The following is a 17,748-nucleotide window of genomic DNA, read 5'->3' as shown; positions in this document are numbered from 1 at the left end:
GCTTGCTAAACATGGGATAAATATTTAATCACAAAATTAATCCAATCCTTTACTTAATTAGCATCCAAACATGGCCTTAGGGAGTTGAGTCTCGCACATGCGCCTCACGTGCAGATTAAGTGATTGGCCGCAAAACAGCGTCTGTCTTGTGCTATTTGGGTTTGGCTCGTTTTCCGAAGTCTTCATGCTAGATGAAAAGTCGTCTTCGACCATCCGTCACGTCATCTTATCAAAAAACTAGCAAACAACGTTGTCGGTCGTTTTATTTTTGAGATCATCTTCAACACATATACATATATAAATATTCAATAATCTTTGTTGCCTAAATGTTTTACAATAACAATTGATGTAAATAGATTGGTGGCTATTTCGGTACCTACAAAAATTGATGACCATGATAATTGAGAAGAGCTAACTAGCTAGCATAATCAATGAGACTAAGTTAATGTTAATAGTAGAATGTTGAGCGATCTACAATTACGTGAACATTCAATAAGTAAGCCACATATTAAGATATCCATAAAATTTGATCTTGAAATTGAAGATGATATGTACTAGACCAATAAGTCTTTTATAAGCTTTATAGTTGCACAGTGTGAATTGCCCTGGAAGTTAACAAAATTGGGATTTCAATGAAGTTACAAATGTTTTTGTTCTGCTTTTTGCACGTTAGTTCTCAAAATGCGGAGCCGGTTACATTAGCATTTTAGTTGTGAGGGTTCCAACTATAATACTATAAATTATTACTAAAACAGGGTAGCCAAGAAGCAAATTGTCCCCTTGAACCTTGATCATATAAAATTACATATGCTACAATGATGGACTTTTACTTGTTCTAAAGCCTAGGTGTTAATCTCATCTACAAAATATAAAATAGAGAAGTCAATGAATACTTATTTACAACTAATAGCTATATACACAACTTGCACATAAATGTGTGTGTATGTATATAAATATACAGAGAGAGAGAGAGACAGAGAGAGATAGCAGATTGTATTAATATCCAAAAAAAGGAATGTCAGAAAAAGAATAAATGAATTAATATTATGATGATGCGCGTACAAGTCAATGAATAATATGCATGGTGTTGAGTACATAAAAGCACCAGGTCGGCCATGCTACTATTTCCGCCCCGGCACGGATCGCTTCAGCCAAAGTGATATGAGCAGAACACGGGGGCTAACACGAGTCGACCAGAGATGAATACAATCAGGGAAACATACCGACCAGAGGTATATACCGAGCCTGCACTCATCCCTAGAAAAGTGGGAACACGATCCCACAGAATCGCGGTAGTTGCGCTTTTCCCAGAACCGTTGAAGGACACGCGAGATCCACGTTTGCCCACAATGTAACAATTAGAGTCCCATGAAGGGCTGCCACTACCCGAAAAAGGTGGGATGAAGGGCAAACGGAAACGTGGGGACAACGGCTATAAAAGAAGAAGAAATCGATGAAGATGGGGACAGAAAAACTGAGGGAGGGAAAACGCTGCCAAATTGAAACCAGGTTATTTTCCTACAAACTTCGAGCAAATCAGAAACCATTCTTGAATCTAAATTTAACCGTTTTCCCGTAAATACCTTGTACTAACTTAGGCATCGGAGGGTTTACACCGGCAAAACCACCGGCGTCTCTGATCCATTTTTGGTGAACGCAGGTCTAGTAAAGGAAAGGAGAGCGATTCCAACCCCAGTGGTTCGAGCAACGGTTGACAACACAAATATTGGTGAAAGAATCTGGTCGGTCAAAAGGCGAGCAGATTTAAGCATCAACATTTTGGCGCCGTCTGTAGGGAGCTGAATAAAAAGCTACCACCAAATTAGTAGTTACCGGAGAAGCAGCGAACGATTGGATATGGATGCGTCAAGAAAGGATACTTTGAGGGAGGACAATGAAACGGTGGAGACAATCACTCTCCGGGAGATTGCAAATGAAGCCCAAGAGAGGATGATGCAAGATAGATTGGAGCGGATGGAGAAACAAATAGAGACTCTCGCGGCCATATTGTTTGAGCTGAGGGACGAGCGGAGAAAGGATTGTGAAACCCCCGTGGGAAGAGATGAAGTTGGAGCAGAACCCAGCCTCCGGGGGCGTAGAGTCGAGAAAATCCCTCCGTCCGCAGACCAACCTAACGGGGTGCATCCCCACAGAAGTACTAGTCGGGTCCCAGGGGAACACGTGGAAGAAAAGAGAGACCAACCTCGCCCCGGACGGATACTGGAAATTAATGGCCGAGGGGCCAGTGTTCATGAAGGAGAGCTCAGACAGCGGTTGCAGAACGTCGAGCAGGAGCGAGACCAGATAGCTGCACGTGATCCTGATCGTGCTATAGAATTGGAGGGGGAGGTGCGCAGATTGGCGCAGGTGATAGAAGAGATGCAGGGCAAGAGAAAGGCCCCAAGCTGGAGGATAATGCTAGATGAAGAATCTCCGTTATCAACTGAGATCATGAGTACCATAATCCTAAGAGATTTCCGCTTCCCCAACCTCAAATACTCCGGGCGAAGCGACCCGTTGGTGCACATTGAACGTTTCAACGACATGACGGGTGTGCAGGGGCTGACACCAGCTCAGAGGTGCAGGGTGTTCCCGTTGACACTAGAGGGACGAGCCCGAGAATGGTACTGCAAGCTGCCCCGAGGAAGTATAAAGGGGTATGAGCAGATGTGCCAGGAGTTGGCCGAGCAGTTCCGAGGGGCAGTGGCCCCAGAAGACGACATGATGGAACTGATGGGGATGAAGCAGGAGGAGCATGAATCCCTTCGAGATTTTGTAAAACGATATCACCGAGCGGTGCTGGATTTGAGAGCTTTTAATCACCCGCAGGCGTTGAGGGGATTAAAAGAAGGTGTAAGAATCGGCCGATTATGGTATAACTTAAGAAGCCCCCTCATACAGAATTACTCGTCGGGGTATGAGCAGGCGAGACGAGATATAGAAATCGAAGAGGAGAAATCGGCAAGAATTAAAAGTGAACAACTGGAAGAGCTGAGGCAAAAGGAACGGAGAGCTCCGAAAAGGAGCGGGTCGGGAAAGCGAACTGGAGAATCTTTAGGGATGGGTGGAATATCAGCTCGGTCCCGCCCTTACCCCATAGCCCCGAGAGCACAACAATTCCAACACAGCCGGGCTCAACCTCTGCGCCCCCCGATCCCAGAGCGGCAGCGAGAATTCCGGCAGATGGCTGCCCACCCCTATCACAACACTCCCAGAGCATTACATGCAACCAATTCCAAGGCTAGACGACCAGATCAGTTAGAGACTGTGCTAGCCCGAGGTGACATTCATGATAGCCGAGCAGTTCAGCTGGTAGACCAGAGCTTGGCATATAGACAGTACACGCCATTAAAGATCTCCCTGGAGGAATTGTATGAGAGGATCGAGGGACGAGACCTGCTGTATCCTCCAGCCCCAATAACAAAACCGACTCACCGACGGGATAAGAGCAGATTCTGCAAGTTCCACGACACTTACGGTCACACTATAAGCCAATGTCGTGACCTGAAGATTCAGGTGGAGGATTTAGTGAGGAACCGATACTTGGACGAGTATGTAGATGGAATGTCTCCTGTCGTGGAATCACAGTACACACGTGATGAAGGAGTTGAGAGGGATCTGGAACGTGAACAGCCGATCATCCGTGTGATAGCAGGAGGGCCAACATTGGCCGGGGATTCGAACAGAGCACGGAAGAACTATGGGAGATACGCCATGACTGACAAAGAGATGCTTCTAAATTTGCCAGCAGCCAAGAAGGCAAGAGTGCGGCAAGTTCCCATTATGTGGACGAAGAATGACGAAGAGGGCATTTTGTATCCTCATGAGGATGCACTGGTGATTAAAGCATTAGTAGCTAGTACAGAATTGAGGCGAATACTGGTGGACACGGGCAGCTAAGTTGATATTCTGTTTAAGTCGGCCCTAGATGATATGGGAATTTCAGACTTAAAGCTGGAGCGGACGAATACATCCTTGAAGGGATTTGAAGGGGGACGATTAACTCCCATGGGGGTCATTGAACTCCCGATTACTGTGGGGACAAAGCCATTTGAAAGAACGATGATGCTGGACTTTGTCGTGGTAGAGGAAAGAAGTCCTTACCAGATGATATTGGGGAGACCATTCATGAGGATAAGCCAATGTGTAATGTCCACGCATTATCTGGTGCTGAAGTACAGAATAAATGGAGTCGTGGGCGTAGTAAAGGGCGACCAGAGAATGGCCAGGAGCTGCTATGCTACAGCGGCCAAGGAAACGCTGCAGGTTACTTCTCTAGATAACCGAGGGGATTCAAAAAATAGTTGCCAAGAACCTGTTGAGAAGCTAGAGGAAGTTGTTGTAAGCAGGAGTGACCCTAGCAGAGTGGTTAAGGTCGGATCAGAATTGGGCGAAGCAATAAAGGGCGAGCTGGTGAAGTGTCTACAGTCCTATGCAGACATATTTGCCTGGTCTCATGAGGATATGCCAGGTATTGATCGCGGGGTAGCTTGTCACAAGCTGGCAGTCAAGAAAGGGGCAAGGCCGGTGAGGCAGAAAAGGAGGTGCTTCAACCACGAAAGGTACGAAGCCATAAATGCCGAGGTAGAAAAGCTGCTGAAAGCAGGATTTATAAGGGAAGCCAAATACCCGGAGTGAATTTCCAATGTAGTACTGGTAAAGAAGGCCAATGGGAAGTGAAGAATGTGTATAGACTTCACGGACCTCAATAAGGCATGCCCGAAGGACAGTTTTCCCCTACCAAAAATAGATTAGTTGGTGGACTCAACTGCGGGTCATAGTCTGCTCAGTTTCATGGATGCCTTTTCCGGATACAACCAGATACCCATGAACGAGCAGGACGAGTAAAGCACTACCTTTATAACTAACATGGGTTTATTTTGTTACAGGGTGATGCCCTTTGGCCTGAAAAATACAGGAGCTACCTATCAAAGGTTAGTGAACAAGGTCTTCAAACCATTGATCGGTCACACTATGGAATTATATGTGGACGATATGATCACCAAGTCAAGAGAACCGAGAGATCATGTGAAGCACTTGGAAGAGACCTTCGAATTGCTGAGGAGGTACGAAATGAAGCTGAACCCGGAGAAATGCGCATTTGGGGTCAGCTCGGGCAAAATTTTGGGATACCTGGTGAGCCATCAAGGGATTGAGGCCAACCCGGAGAAGATACGGGCGGTGATAAAAATGAGGTCCCCACGAACAGTTAAGGAGGTGCAGAGCCTTACGGAGAAATTGGCAGCATTGAACCGATTTATTTCGCGAGCCACTGATAAGTGTCACCCTTTCTTCCAAATCATAAAGAAAGGGAGGAAGATGGAATGGACATCGGAATGTGAGGACGCATTTGGACAGTTGAAGGAATACCTAGCCCATGCCCCGTTACTATCAACTCCGAGAGAGGGTGACCAGCTGCTTTTGTACTTGGCAATCTCTAAGTGGGCTACCAGCTCGGTCTTAGTCAGGGAAGAAGAAGGGAAGCAACACCCGGTATACTACACAAGCAAGGCCCTGGTAGACGCAGAAACCAGATATCCACTAATGGAGAAATGGGCGCTAGCTCTGATAACGGCAGCACGAAAACTCCGACCATATTTCCAAGCCCACCAGATCGTTGTGATGACTGACCAGCCCCTTCGGCAAGTGCTTCAAAAACCAGATGCGTCTGGTCGTTTAGTAAAATGGTCCGTGGAGCTGAGCGAATTTGACCTATCCTACAGGCTCCGAGGAGCAATCAAGGCCCAAGCCCTGGTAGATTTTATGGTTGACCGTGTTGAACCAGAGGAAGAGGTCCAAGAGGAACAACCAGCAAAACAGGAGGATTCAAAGGGGATATGACTGGTAATAGTTGATGGATCACGTAGTGAACAAAGATCCGGGGCAGGAGTTATAATACGAAGTCCAGAAGGTGTCGAGGTATCCTATGCTGTAAAGTTCGAATTCCAGCTTACGAACAACCAAGCTGAATATGAGGCCTTCATTACTGGGCTCGGTCTTGCACATGCACTACGAGCAGAAAGGGTAGAAATCCGAGCAGATTCCCAACTAGTATGTAACCAGCTCAGCGATCAATTCCAAGTAAGGGAAGAGAAATTAGGACTTTATTTGAAGAAGGTAAAGCAGATGGTTAAACTCTTCAATGAAGTAGAGGTGAAGCAGATATTCCGGAATGAAAATTACCGAGCTGACATGTTGGCTAGGATGGCCGCAACTGTAGATCCCAAATTACCGAAATCGGTTCCACTAGAGGTGATGACCTTGCCGAGTATAGGAGAGGAGGTAGAGGTGATGAGAGTAAGCACTGAAGAATCCTGGATGGACCCGATTCTTGCATACATTCGCGATGGCGTTTTACCAGAGGACAAAAGGCAGGCAAGAAAGCTAAAATGCCGAGCAGCGAGGTACACACTACTCGACGAGGTACTCTACCGCCGATGATTCACTTTGCCCCTTTTGCGATGTGTGGATGATGAGGAGGCAGATTATGTACTAAGGGAGATTCATTAGGAATTTGTGGCAATTACTCGGGAGCAAGAACTTTAGCCTTCAAGGCACTCCGGCAAGGGTACTTCTGGCCAACCATGCACCAGGATGCGAAAAAGATTGCAAAAAACTGTAAAACATGCCAAAGCTTCTCTGAGGTTCCCACACAACCCCCAGAAAAGCTGACCACTATGACATCCCCATGGCCTTTTGCTCAATGGGAAATCGACCTGATTGGTCCGTTACCGAAAGGCCGAGGAGCGACAACCCATGCAATTGTAGCAGTAGACTACTTCACCAAGTGGATAGAGGTGGGGGTCCTTAGTCAAATCACAGAGAGAAAGACAACGAATTTTATTTGGAAGAATATCATCTGCAGATATGGAATCCCTTATACCATCATCACCGATAATGGGAAGCAATTTGACAACAACAACTTCAGAGAGTTTTGCCGAAACTTAAGGGTAGACCTGAAGTTCTGCACCCCTGCACACCCCCAGGCAAACGGACAAGTGGAAGCAGCCAACAAAGTGGTAAAGAAACTCTTGAAGACTAGACTGGGAGAGAATAAAGGAGCTTGGGTTGACGTACTACCAGGGGTACTGTGGGCTTACCGGACAACTCACAAAACCGCTACAGGGGAAACCCCGTTTGCATTAGCTTTTGGTCATGAGGCGGTAGTCCCAGCAGAAATTGGTGTAGGAACACATCGGACGGAATACTTCAATGAGGAGCAAAATGGCGAGCAGATTTGCTTGAGCCTGGACCTTCTGGAGGAGAAAAGCGAAAGGGCTTCGCAAAAAGTGGCCCAGTGTCAGCAAAGGGTCACGCGTTATTACAACAAGAACGTACGTGTGCGGTAGTTCCGAACAGAAGATTGGGTGCTCAGGAAGGTGAACCAAAACACCAGGGATCCCAACCATGGAGCTCTTGGTCCGAAATGGGAAGGCCCGTACAGGGTGATACGAGCAACTGGACCGGGAGCCTACAAGCTGGCGTATCCAGACGGACGAGAGGTGAAGAGGTCGTGGAACGCCGAGCACTTGAAAAAGTACTTCCAGTAAGCAAAGTGCTCTACTAGTTTTCATTTTGATAAGTTATTTCTGTTGTGAGCACGGTAATTTATGACATACACATATATTCCACATTTCTGTAACGCATTCGAAATTCAATAAAGATGAATTCAGTATGGAGCTCTTCTGCTAGCAAGCCCATTAAATATTTACTAAGGCAAGAAAGTGCCTGCTTCTGCTCGGTCAACGAAAGACCAGTAGCTAATCTACGAAAATTCTACTAAGGCAAGAAAGTGCCTGCTTCTGCTCGGTCAACGAAAGACTAGCAGCTAATCTATGAAAATTCTACTAAGGCAAGAAAGTGCCTGCTTCTGCTCGGTCAACGAAAGACCAGCAGCTAATCCTATGAAAAATTCTACTAAGGTGAGAAAGTGCCTGCTTCTGCTCGGTCAACGAAAGACCAGCAGCTAATCCTACGAAAAATTCTACTAAGGCGAGAAAGTGCCTGCATCTGCTCGGTCAACGAAAGACCAGCAGCTAATCTACGAAAATTCTACTAAGGCAAGAAAGTGCCTGCTTCTGCTCGATCAACGAAAGACCAGCAGCTAATCCTACGAAAATTCTACTAAGGCAAGTAAGTGCCTGCATCTGCTCAGTCAATGAAAGACCAACAGCTATTTCGACGAAAGTTTTACTAAGGTAAGTAAACGCCTATTCCTGCTCGGTCCACTAAAGAACCAACAGGCAAAACCAGATAAATTATCAAATTAGTTTGCAGAAACAATCCAGAAACGAAAATGAGAAAAGGAAGCCAGTAAAGAACATCCAAAAATTTATAAGCATTTAAATGTTTACAAAACTAATGAAAATCTAAAGTCTATACAAAAATAGACTTAAGGATTAGGAGGGTCAACGGCTTCAGCCGGTGAAGGATCAGCTATCTCTGGAGGTAGAAGATCAGCAATACCGGGAGGAGGCGGCATGGATCCTTGTCCCACTTCCAAGGCACGTCCCCCAGCTTCCCCCTCCTGCACCTCATCTAAAGGAGCCTCCATCTGATCCTGCTCTTTATCTGCTTGGCCGATCTCCGCCATATACCGCTGCACTCCGGCCTCCAACTTGTTCATGTCCAACTCGGGATATTCTTCCTTAAGCACAGACATGATGCATTTATAGGAGAAGGCAACCCCAGAATCATACTCGGCATCCAGCCGATCATCCACATCAGCGGATTTGCCTTTCTCCTCAGCCAGCTGCTCACCCAAGGATTTGATTTCCCCCTCAAGGGCGGCCCTCAGAGTATCCCTTTCACTTTAAGTAGCCTGAAGATCAGACCTCAGGTCACCCAGCTCACCCTCGAGTTTGGAGGAAGTAGATTCAGCAATCGCAACTTTCTCCTCTAGCTCCGTAATCTACTTGTTCAGCTTAGCCAGCTTCTCCTTGGAGCGATCAGCAGATTCAGCCTTCTTCTTCAATTCCTGATTGTCAGCTTGAAGCTTCCTATCATGGCGCGCGGACCCAGTCTTGTAGCATGAAACCATGGTGGCCAGCTTGAAGGACACTCTCTGAACCGAAGCAGCTAACTCGGAGAGGCTCATACTCTCGATGTCCTTCACCATCTTTGGTCCCATCGATTTTTTGTAATCCTTCTGATACGGGCTCAGATAGTTGCCTTGATCCCAAGATGGTAGAGGAGAAGAGCGATCCTCAGACTAGAAGCTGACCTCAGGACTCTTGTCAGAAGTTTTCTCCCCACCACTCTTACGGGGTGGGGGAGGGGGCAGAGCAGGGACAAGAGCCTTGGAAGGGCCGACGCTGGTCTTCTTTGGAGGAGGAGGGGGGTTGCTGGAGCTACTTGGAGCCCGACCACGCTCCCTGCTCATCGCGCTGAGGATCGTGTTATCCATTCCAGCGGCTAGGTCCACTAGGCCTGAATCGACCAGGCTTGTTGGTGACAGGAGGTCTTGGCAGGTAGGCGCGTTCAACAGAGCAGTTTCCACCTGAAGCAAAGGTCGATCTTCAAGCCCCCCGATCAAACCCTATGACTCTGCAATAGCAAAAGAGGTTAAAGAACCCGATAAATGACAGTTTGACTAAGAACATGGGCAAAAAATGAACGACCTGGGGTGACAAAATGTGTGGGAAGATAAATGTCCCCACCAAGCGACCGAACTGTTGGACACCAGTTCCCTCCAGCAAAGAGGAATTTGTTCTTCTAATTTTTACATGAAGAGGGGAACCCAGTGATCGGTTTCCTCTTTGCAGAACTGGACATAAAGTAGTATTAGCCCGCTTCCCTCGGGCTACTCCGCAGTTGGTACAGATGTTTCACTTCAACAAGGGAAGACTCCTCCGACCCGCACCTCTCCCACAACACAAACATTGCCGAGAGAACCCTCCACCCATTTGGGTGTAGCTGACCTGGGGCCAGGTGCATACCGCCCAGTATCTTGGCAAAATAACGTTGAAGGGGCAGCCGAGCTCCTAGTCTGAAACTCTCCAAATGCATCGTCACATACCCTTTCGGAGGCCGACTAGGGACATCACCTTTTCCAGGAACTACAAGAAGAACCTCATTGGGGATGTTGTAGAGGTTCCTAAGCTTAAATAGATCAGTGGGGGTGGTGGCACAAGCTATGAAATCAATAGGGTAGGAATCAGCCTCCACCATATGGCCAAGATTCCTTTTCTGAGCAGGTCCGCTCGGTCCGGAACTGCTCCCCTCACCATCACCAGCTCTTTCAGGGATCCCAACCCCACTAAAGCTGTGGTTCTCACCAGAGCCCGACGCATGTCCACCTCTATTCTCTACAAGCTCTAGTTCGGGGGAGGGAGAGACAACCAAGGGGCGTGGGTACTCAAGGGTATCCCTGCCATGGGAATGACCTACACTACTGGAGGGACCTAAGAAATCGGTGGGTATTGAGACGTTGAGGCCTGAATCCCTTGATTCTTCATCACCCTCATCAACAATTAACTTTCTTTTCCGGTTTGACATATCAGAATCCCAAAAGAAAGCAAAGAAAACTTGAATATACGGATACAAAAGGGGGCAACACGGAACCCAATCAACAACAACCAAAGAAGAGATTAAAACCAGTACCTGAAATGAACTGGCCCTGATAGCGCTGCCGTGACAGAGAAAAAACCAACAAGTAGAAACTCCGGACGCAGGAAGTGTGAGTAAAGTTCAGAAAAAGGGTAGGTTAACGACGGAGAGATGAATAACAAAACGATGAAGATGTAAGTCTAGGGATTTAAAATGAAAAAGGGAAAAATGAAAGCATTTAAGTGATGGGGATGCCAGCTCACTCACCGGATATCGAGGACAGATAGCCCGTCATTTTAAATTTCAAATACGAAGAGTCTGGAGATGCCACATCACTAACTGTTACAAGGGGCCAGGATAGACGTAAGCCTAGATATGCAATGGACATGCTCATTTAGGCCCATACTCAGGTCGGAATCTCCCCAGAAAAAAAATGGTACCTCAGGTCCGCCCCAGCAAACAAAAGACCAGATGAGAAGCTCCCCGGGTTGGTGAGATTTGACCATCAGTTTCTACTCTTCACTCATTTCACTCGCCAGACCAGAAACTGGGGGACTGGTGGTGTTGAGTACATAAAAGCACCAGGTCGGCCATGCTACTATTTCTGCCCCGGCACGGATCGCTTCAGCCAAAGTGATATGAGCAGAACACGGGGGCTAACATGAGCCGACCAGAGATGAATACAACTAGGGAAACATACTGACCAGAGGTATATACCGAGCTGGCACTTATCCCCAAAAAAGCGGGAACACGATCCCACATAATCGTGGTAGTTGCGCTTTTCCCAGAACCGTTGAAGGACACGCGAGATCCACGTTTGCCCACAATGTAACAGTTAGAGTCCCATGAGGGGCTGCCACTACCCGAAAAAGGTGGGATGAAGGGCAAACGGAAACGTGGGGACAACGACTATAAAAGAAGAAGAAATCGATGAAGATGGGGACAGAAAAACTGAAGGAGGGAAAACGCTGCCAAATTGAAACCAGGCTATTTTCCTACAAACTTCGAGCAAATCAGAAACCATTCTTGAATCTAAATTTAACCATTTTCCCGTAAACATTTTGTGCTAACTTAGGCATCAGAGGGTTTACGCCGGCAAAACCACTGGCGTCTCTGATCCGGTTTTGGTGAACGCAGGTCTAGTAAGGGAAAGAAGAGCGATTCCAACCCCAGTGGTTCGAGCAACGGTTGACAACACAAACGTTGGTGAAAGAATCTGGTCGGTCAAAAGGCGAGCAGATTTAAGCATCAACAATGCACATGGTTAAATACACCATGCAATCAAAATAAAGGCACAGAAAATTCAGAACAACATTCTTCATCTTCCAATAGATGACTTTGTTGCAGCCCACGGGCAAAAATGACAGAGGATCGGTGCTGAAAGCATTGGCTTATTCATTAACTCAGTAATTAATAAGATACGTTTGTAAACGTATAATCCATCATATGGTTAACTTGTGGTAATCAGTCGCAAGATTTGAAAAATGGGTGCAATGTATTTCAAAATGTTGTGAAGTCTTCTTTTATTACAATTTTAAGTCAAATTTTGATAGCTCAATGCTTTATTCACCCATTGACTAACTAGAAATAAAGTTGAAATACTGACAGAAAATTACTTTTTCCTCCCAAAATTGAGGGATAAACCAGACTTCATATATCATAGTCAATAGTACTCCAACACAATAGAGGTAGGTCTCTAGGGTTATTTGTAACACTCTAGGCGAATCTTATATCGACAAAGCATGAGAGAGATGCTAGGTTTATAAGTGGTGTCCACACCTTAATTGACAAAACGTGTTTTGGTGACGTCACAAAACACGAGAGAGATGCTGGGTTTATAAAGGGTGATCCACACCTTAATTGGCAAGACGGGTTTTGGGGTGTATGAGAACACCAAAAATAAAACCATGCGGGCCCAACCCAGACCTAGTAAGATATTGTCCGCTTTGAAATTTAACAAAGCCCGCACAGTTTTGTTTCTGGGGCGCCCATACACTTAAAACGCGTCTTGCCAATTAAGGTGTAGGTCACCCCTTATAAATCGAGCATCTCTCCTGTGCTTTGCCAATGTGGGATTCACCTGGAGTGTTACAGTATTTGTCACTCTTCTAAAATTGAAGGGGTATTTGTAATAACTTGATAACATTTGGGGAAAAAAATACACATTTGTGAAAACATAGGGAAAAACTGTTAAGTTTCCTTATGAATCCTGCGTTTTTGCAGTACAAATATTGAGCCGCGCATCTTTGTTTGGCTGAAAGAAACTAAAGATTGTGATGATGTTGAAGCCTTTTCTCTTTGCATTGCTTGTCAATTCTGCTTTAATAATTTTTGTTCATGCCCAAGATGGTCAATCAGGTTTGAATTAATAGATTTAAATATGCATTGTCACTTATATGGTCACTTGCATTTCACTAACAATGCATAAGATTTTGATCTGTTTCTATATTTCTGTCACGGGATTCATTAGCTTAGATTGTGGATCACCGAAAGATTCTAACTACACTGATTCACTAACGGGCTTAAATTACACTTCGGATTCTGCATTCATAGGCACAGGCATAAGCAAGAGCATTTCACCTGAATTCAAAACAGAGGACCTCAACCAACAGCTATGGAATGTCAGAAGCTTTCCTGAAGGAAAAAGAAACTGTTACAATGTGAAACTTCCAAGAGCCAAAAATAACAAGCACTTGATCAGAGCAAGACTTATGTATGGAAATTGTGATGCTCGAAATGTAACACCGCAATTTGACTTGCATTTACAAGCTAATTTTTGGGTCTCAGTGAAGCTGGAAAATGCGGACAACATCATATCAGAAGAAATCATACATGTTCCATCATCCAATTATTTACAAGCCTGTCTTGTGAATACTGGCTTGGGGACTCCTTTCATATCAGCATTAGAAATAAGGTCTTTGAATAATACCATTGACAAGACTAAGTCCTGTTCACTTCATCTCTTTTCGCGGCTTGATATTGCTTCAACAACTAAACAAATGGTCAGGTGAGACTTCTCGCATTAATAATTCATTTGTAAGAATTAATCATTTGCAAAGTCTTAAATTTAATTCAACTTGCTTAAGTCATTTATGATATGAATCAGGTACCAAGATGATGCTTATTACGATCGTATCTGGATGCCTTTTAACTTGGAGAATTGGGGCAAGATAAGCACTTCATTAACAATTGATGATGGTTTTTACATTGACCTTCGACCACCTGAAGTTGTCATGAGGACAGCTGCCACGCCGGCAAATGCCAGTGAGCCCTTAGAATTTTATTTGATAACTGACGACACTCTCGAATTTAATTTCTACTTTTACTTTGCCGAACTTACAAAGCTCCAACCCAATGAGTCCAGAGAGTTCAACATTTCTTTCAATGGGAAGCATATCTACGGGCCATTGTCACTTGAATACTTATACTCATTGGCTATTTTCAGTGTGTTGCCAACGATGAGTGGAGGAGATGTTTGAGGAATTAAATAGAGCGACCATGATCTCCTCCAAGTGAAAGTGAGCAAATGGTTGAGCAGGTCACCTTGACCAGGTGGTATGAGCTTGAGCAGATCACCTCGACCAAGTACAATGAGGTTGAGCAGATCGCCTTGACCAGGTGGTGTGAGCTTGAGCAGATGACCATGTGGTATGAGCTTGAGCAAATGACCTCGACCAGGTGGTATGAGCTTGAGCAGATCACATCGACCAGGTGCTATGAGATAGAGCAGATCACCTCGACCAGGTGCTATGAGGTGGAGCAGACCACCTCGACCAGGTGCTATAAGCTCGAGCAGATCACCTCGCCCAGGTGCTATGAGCTCGAGCAGATCACCTCGACCAGGTGTTATGAGCTCGAGCAGATCACCTCGACCATGTGCTATGAGCTTGACCAGATCACCTCGACCAGGTGGTCTAAACTTGAGCAGATCACCTCGACCAGGTGATGACCAGGAATAAAGACTCAGTTAAAATAAACCACCACAAAGCTCTTCCGAAAAAGCAGGGCATAAATTTGATCAATTAATGGTTTTTGTCACGATCTAAGGTCGTGGGTGTGAGGTATTTTATAAAGACCCCAAGAAAACCACGCGGAGGAGAGGGCTCTTTTTCTCTTGATCTGACTGAGAAATTCTTTCTGGAGACTCTACTTTACTTTTCTGAAAATTATTCAAAAAGCTTTTGGTTTTAAGGCAATATTTATTAAGCCATATGAGAAATGGCATATTTGGTTTTTCCTATAAACCCCATAACTGACTTGAGCGTCGGAGGGTTTACGCCGGAAAAACTTCCGGCACCTCTTACCATTCTCTGTAATTTCAGGTGCTTATTGATCGTCAGCTTGAAGATTATATGCTCATGAATGTTCTGCTCATAGTCAGAGAATATTCTCGGAGATTGACCAGCAGCTTCCCACCAACAAATTTAATGTTGATGCAGGGATCTGAAACTGAGTCATTAACCAATTGGTTCAGATTTCGGCATCAACAGGAGACAATCGTTTTTCTATTTATAAAATAAAAGATTCAACCCTTCCTCCCATTCTCAACGCGATTGAGATTTACACTGTTAAGCAGTTGTTGCAACACCATACTGATGAACAAGATGGTATGTTCTTTCAAGTAGATTGAAGCTTTTCATTTGGTGTTCTAATTTCGAATCTAATTATTAGTTTCTTGCATATCTATTATGCAAATATGCATACATATTAGTTGATGCTATCAAAAGTATAAAGTCAATTTCTGGAGTGAAGAAAAATTGGCAAGGAGATCCATGTGTTCCTCGAGCTTACATTTGGAATGGTCTTAATTGCAGCTATGATGGTTTTGATCCTTCTAGAATCATGTCGCTGTAAGTTTGTTTATCGTTAGCAACAATATGTATCCACAGTATATTACATCAATACTTAATTTTAATAAAAAATTTATAATCTTGCTATCAGAAATTTATCAGCAAGTGGATTGACAGGGGAAATAGCACCTTACTTTTCCAATCTCCCACTGTTACAATATCTGTAAGCATCTCAACCTCCAATTAAGTTTAATGTTCTCAACATATATATAGATTATGGTAAGTAAATTGATTTGACATTTCTGTGGGCAATTTCAGGGACTTATCAAACAATAGTTTGACTGGTCCAGTGCCCAATTTTCTTGCTAAATTGCCTGCCTTGAGGATCCTCTACGTTACTTCACTTTAGTTATCAGTATATTTTATACAAGGCTTTTGATGAGAAAAATAAAATAAGGGATTACATTTTCTTTTTATCCTTCTGCAGAAACTTAGAAGGAAACATGCTTACAGGCTTAGTTCCAATTGAACTCATTGAAAGATCAAAGAAGGGATCGCTATCATTAAGGTCTACTTTTTGTGAACCCTAATTGCTATGTTGACTATTAATACACAAATGTACATAAATCATGCTTTGCAAATTCAAACTAGGCCTAAGAGTACTGAATCATATTATAGCTCATAAGGATAATAGAGATCCTTTTTGCTCTCCTAAAAAAATATTGAAGTCAAATATAGATCATCATTAAGAATCCAATAGAAAATTAACTATTTGTGTTCGATTCTAGTATTGGCGGAAATCCAGAACTTTGTTCATCAGATACATGCAAGGCGAAGAAGAAGTTTGTGATTCCTGTAGCAGCATCAGCCGTTACATTGTTCATCCTTATAACTGCATTGACAATCTTATGGATCCTCAAAAGGAGGAAACAACAGGGTTTGACCCTTTTTGCATAAAGCAGTGAAATGTTTAAGATGCGTATCGTATCTAATTGTGAACAAGTTCTCTTGTTGCTTGAATTTAATCATGATGATGCGTTCAGTTGGGAAGGTGGACACATATGATTCATTGGAGTTGGAGAATCGCCGGTTCTCGCACTCCCAGATCCTGAGGCTTACCAACAACTTTGAGAAGGTTCTTGGAAAGGGAGGATCTGGAACAGTATATCAAGGCTACTTAGATACAACACCAGTGGCTATCAAGATGCTGTATCCATCATCAGTGCAGGGGACTAAACAGTTTGAGGCAGAGGTATCAAAAAATTAACATTTAATTAGAAAGCCTGCACATTAAGATGGGTATTGTGACGAAGGCGCCAACAAGGGGCTCATCTATGAGTACATGGCTAATGGAAACTTAGCAGAGCAGCTAGCGGGTTCGGATCTTCTTGAATCTCATTTCCTCTTTCCAAAGCAAGGACATGCAATTGCCACAAACTTTTTTCTTTTTCTTATCTTTTTTTTGGGTAAAATGTAGACGATTGCGAGAATATCTTGAGTTGGAAAGAAAGACTACAAATAGCAGTTGAAGCAGCACAAGGTTAGGATTGAGCTTCAGATTATTGCAAAATATTCATATGGCTCTACGTAAAATTTCTAAATGATAAGAGTTTAAAATGTGGGATTGGTGTATTTGCATCATGGCTGTAAACCACCCATTAGCGACAGAGATGTGAAGTCTACAAACATCTTACTAGATGATGAATTTCAAGCAAAGCTATCAGATTTTGGGCTGTCCAGAACTTTTCCCGTTCAAGGTGGCACTCGTGTCTCTACAGCTCTTGCGGGGAACCCTGGATATCTTGACCCTGAGTGAGTAAATTGATTTGATTAAGTGCGGAATTTTACATAATAATATATCAAACAAGCCCCTAAATTTATGATTATAATGAGTTGTATGTACATGCGTTTACTTTTACAGGTACATAATATCAGACAGGCTGACTGAAAAAAGTGATGTCCATAGCTTTGGAATTGTCCTCTTAGAGATAATAACAGGCCAACCTGTGATTAAAGAAATAAGTGAGAACGAGAAGACTCACATAAGTCAATGGGTTACCTCCATGCTTGCAAAAGGGGATGTTAAGAATATTGCTGATCCAAGGTTAAAGACTGATTTTGATTTTGACTCTTTCCTGAAAGCTGTTGAAACAGCGATGGCTTGTGTATCTCTAACTGCTGCTGAAAGACCAACTATGAATAAGGTGTCTATGAAATTGAACGAATACTTAGCAATGGAGGTTGCTCGAACGAAGCAGACTCATCAGCCATATGACACTGAATGATAAGATTCTATTACAATGCTACCTGTAAATTTGGTTACTGATCACATTTATGCGCCAGCAATGCAGTAAATAAAAAGGGTGAATTCCCCTTAGATATATATCCTGGTGTTAGTCACCGATTCTCC

At 44.1% G+C, this 17,748-nt stretch overlaps 2 protein-coding genes and 1 pseudogene across 2 annotated transcripts; 2 read left to right on the top strand and 1 right to left on the bottom strand.

The window, feature by feature from the left end:
• Positions 1–9,211: 9,211 nt before the first annotated feature.
• LOC107176598 (uncharacterized) lies at positions 9,212–10,497 on the bottom strand. The gene is made up of 2 exons (XM_052444460.1): positions 9,832–10,497; positions 9,212–9,538 (listed from the first exon to the last, which is right to left on the bottom strand). Exons 1-2 carry the CDS (start codon positions 10,495–10,497, stop codon positions 9,212–9,214), a joined length of 993 nt encoding a protein of 330 aa, XP_052300420.1.
• A 2,471-nt stretch (positions 10,498–12,968) lies between these two features.
• Positions 12,969–14,027, top strand: LOC127903757 (putative leucine-rich repeat receptor-like protein kinase At2g19210). Its single transcript, XM_052444459.1, has 2 exons — positions 12,969–13,555; positions 13,655–14,027. The coding sequence occupies exons 1-2, from the start codon at positions 12,969–12,971 to the stop codon at positions 14,025–14,027; spliced, it is 960 nt and encodes a 319-aa protein (XP_052300419.1).
• A 739-nt stretch (positions 14,028–14,766) lies between these two features.
• Positions 14,767–17,748, top strand: LOC102627591 (LRR receptor-like serine/threonine-protein kinase IOS1; annotated as a pseudogene).

This window comes from Citrus sinensis, chromosome 7 (assembly GCF_022201045.2).
Source record: "Citrus sinensis cultivar Valencia sweet orange chromosome 7, DVS_A1.0, whole genome shotgun sequence".
In the NCBI taxonomy this organism is placed as follows: Eukaryota; Viridiplantae; Streptophyta; class Magnoliopsida; order Sapindales; family Rutaceae; genus Citrus; species Citrus sinensis.
The sequence above is the reverse complement of the archived record's forward strand: the minus strand, read 5'-3'. Positions and strand labels throughout refer to the sequence as shown.

Coding starts and splice junctions, on each gene's coding strand:
- LOC107176598 (XM_052444460.1), bottom strand. CDS start 10,497: ATGTCAAACCGGAAAAGAAAGTTAATTGTTGATGAGGGTGATGAAGAA. Junction 9,539..9,831: donor AGGAGTCTTCCCTTGTTGAA/GTGAAACATCTG, acceptor GCAGAGTCATAG/GGTTTGATCGGGGGGCTTGA.
- LOC127903757 (XM_052444459.1), top strand. CDS start 12,969: ATGCATAAGATTTTGATCTGTTTCTATATTTCTGTCACGGGATTCATT. Junction 13,556..13,654: donor ACAACTAAACAAATGGTCAG/GTGAGACTTCTC, acceptor GATATGAATCAG/GTACCAAGATGATGCTTATT.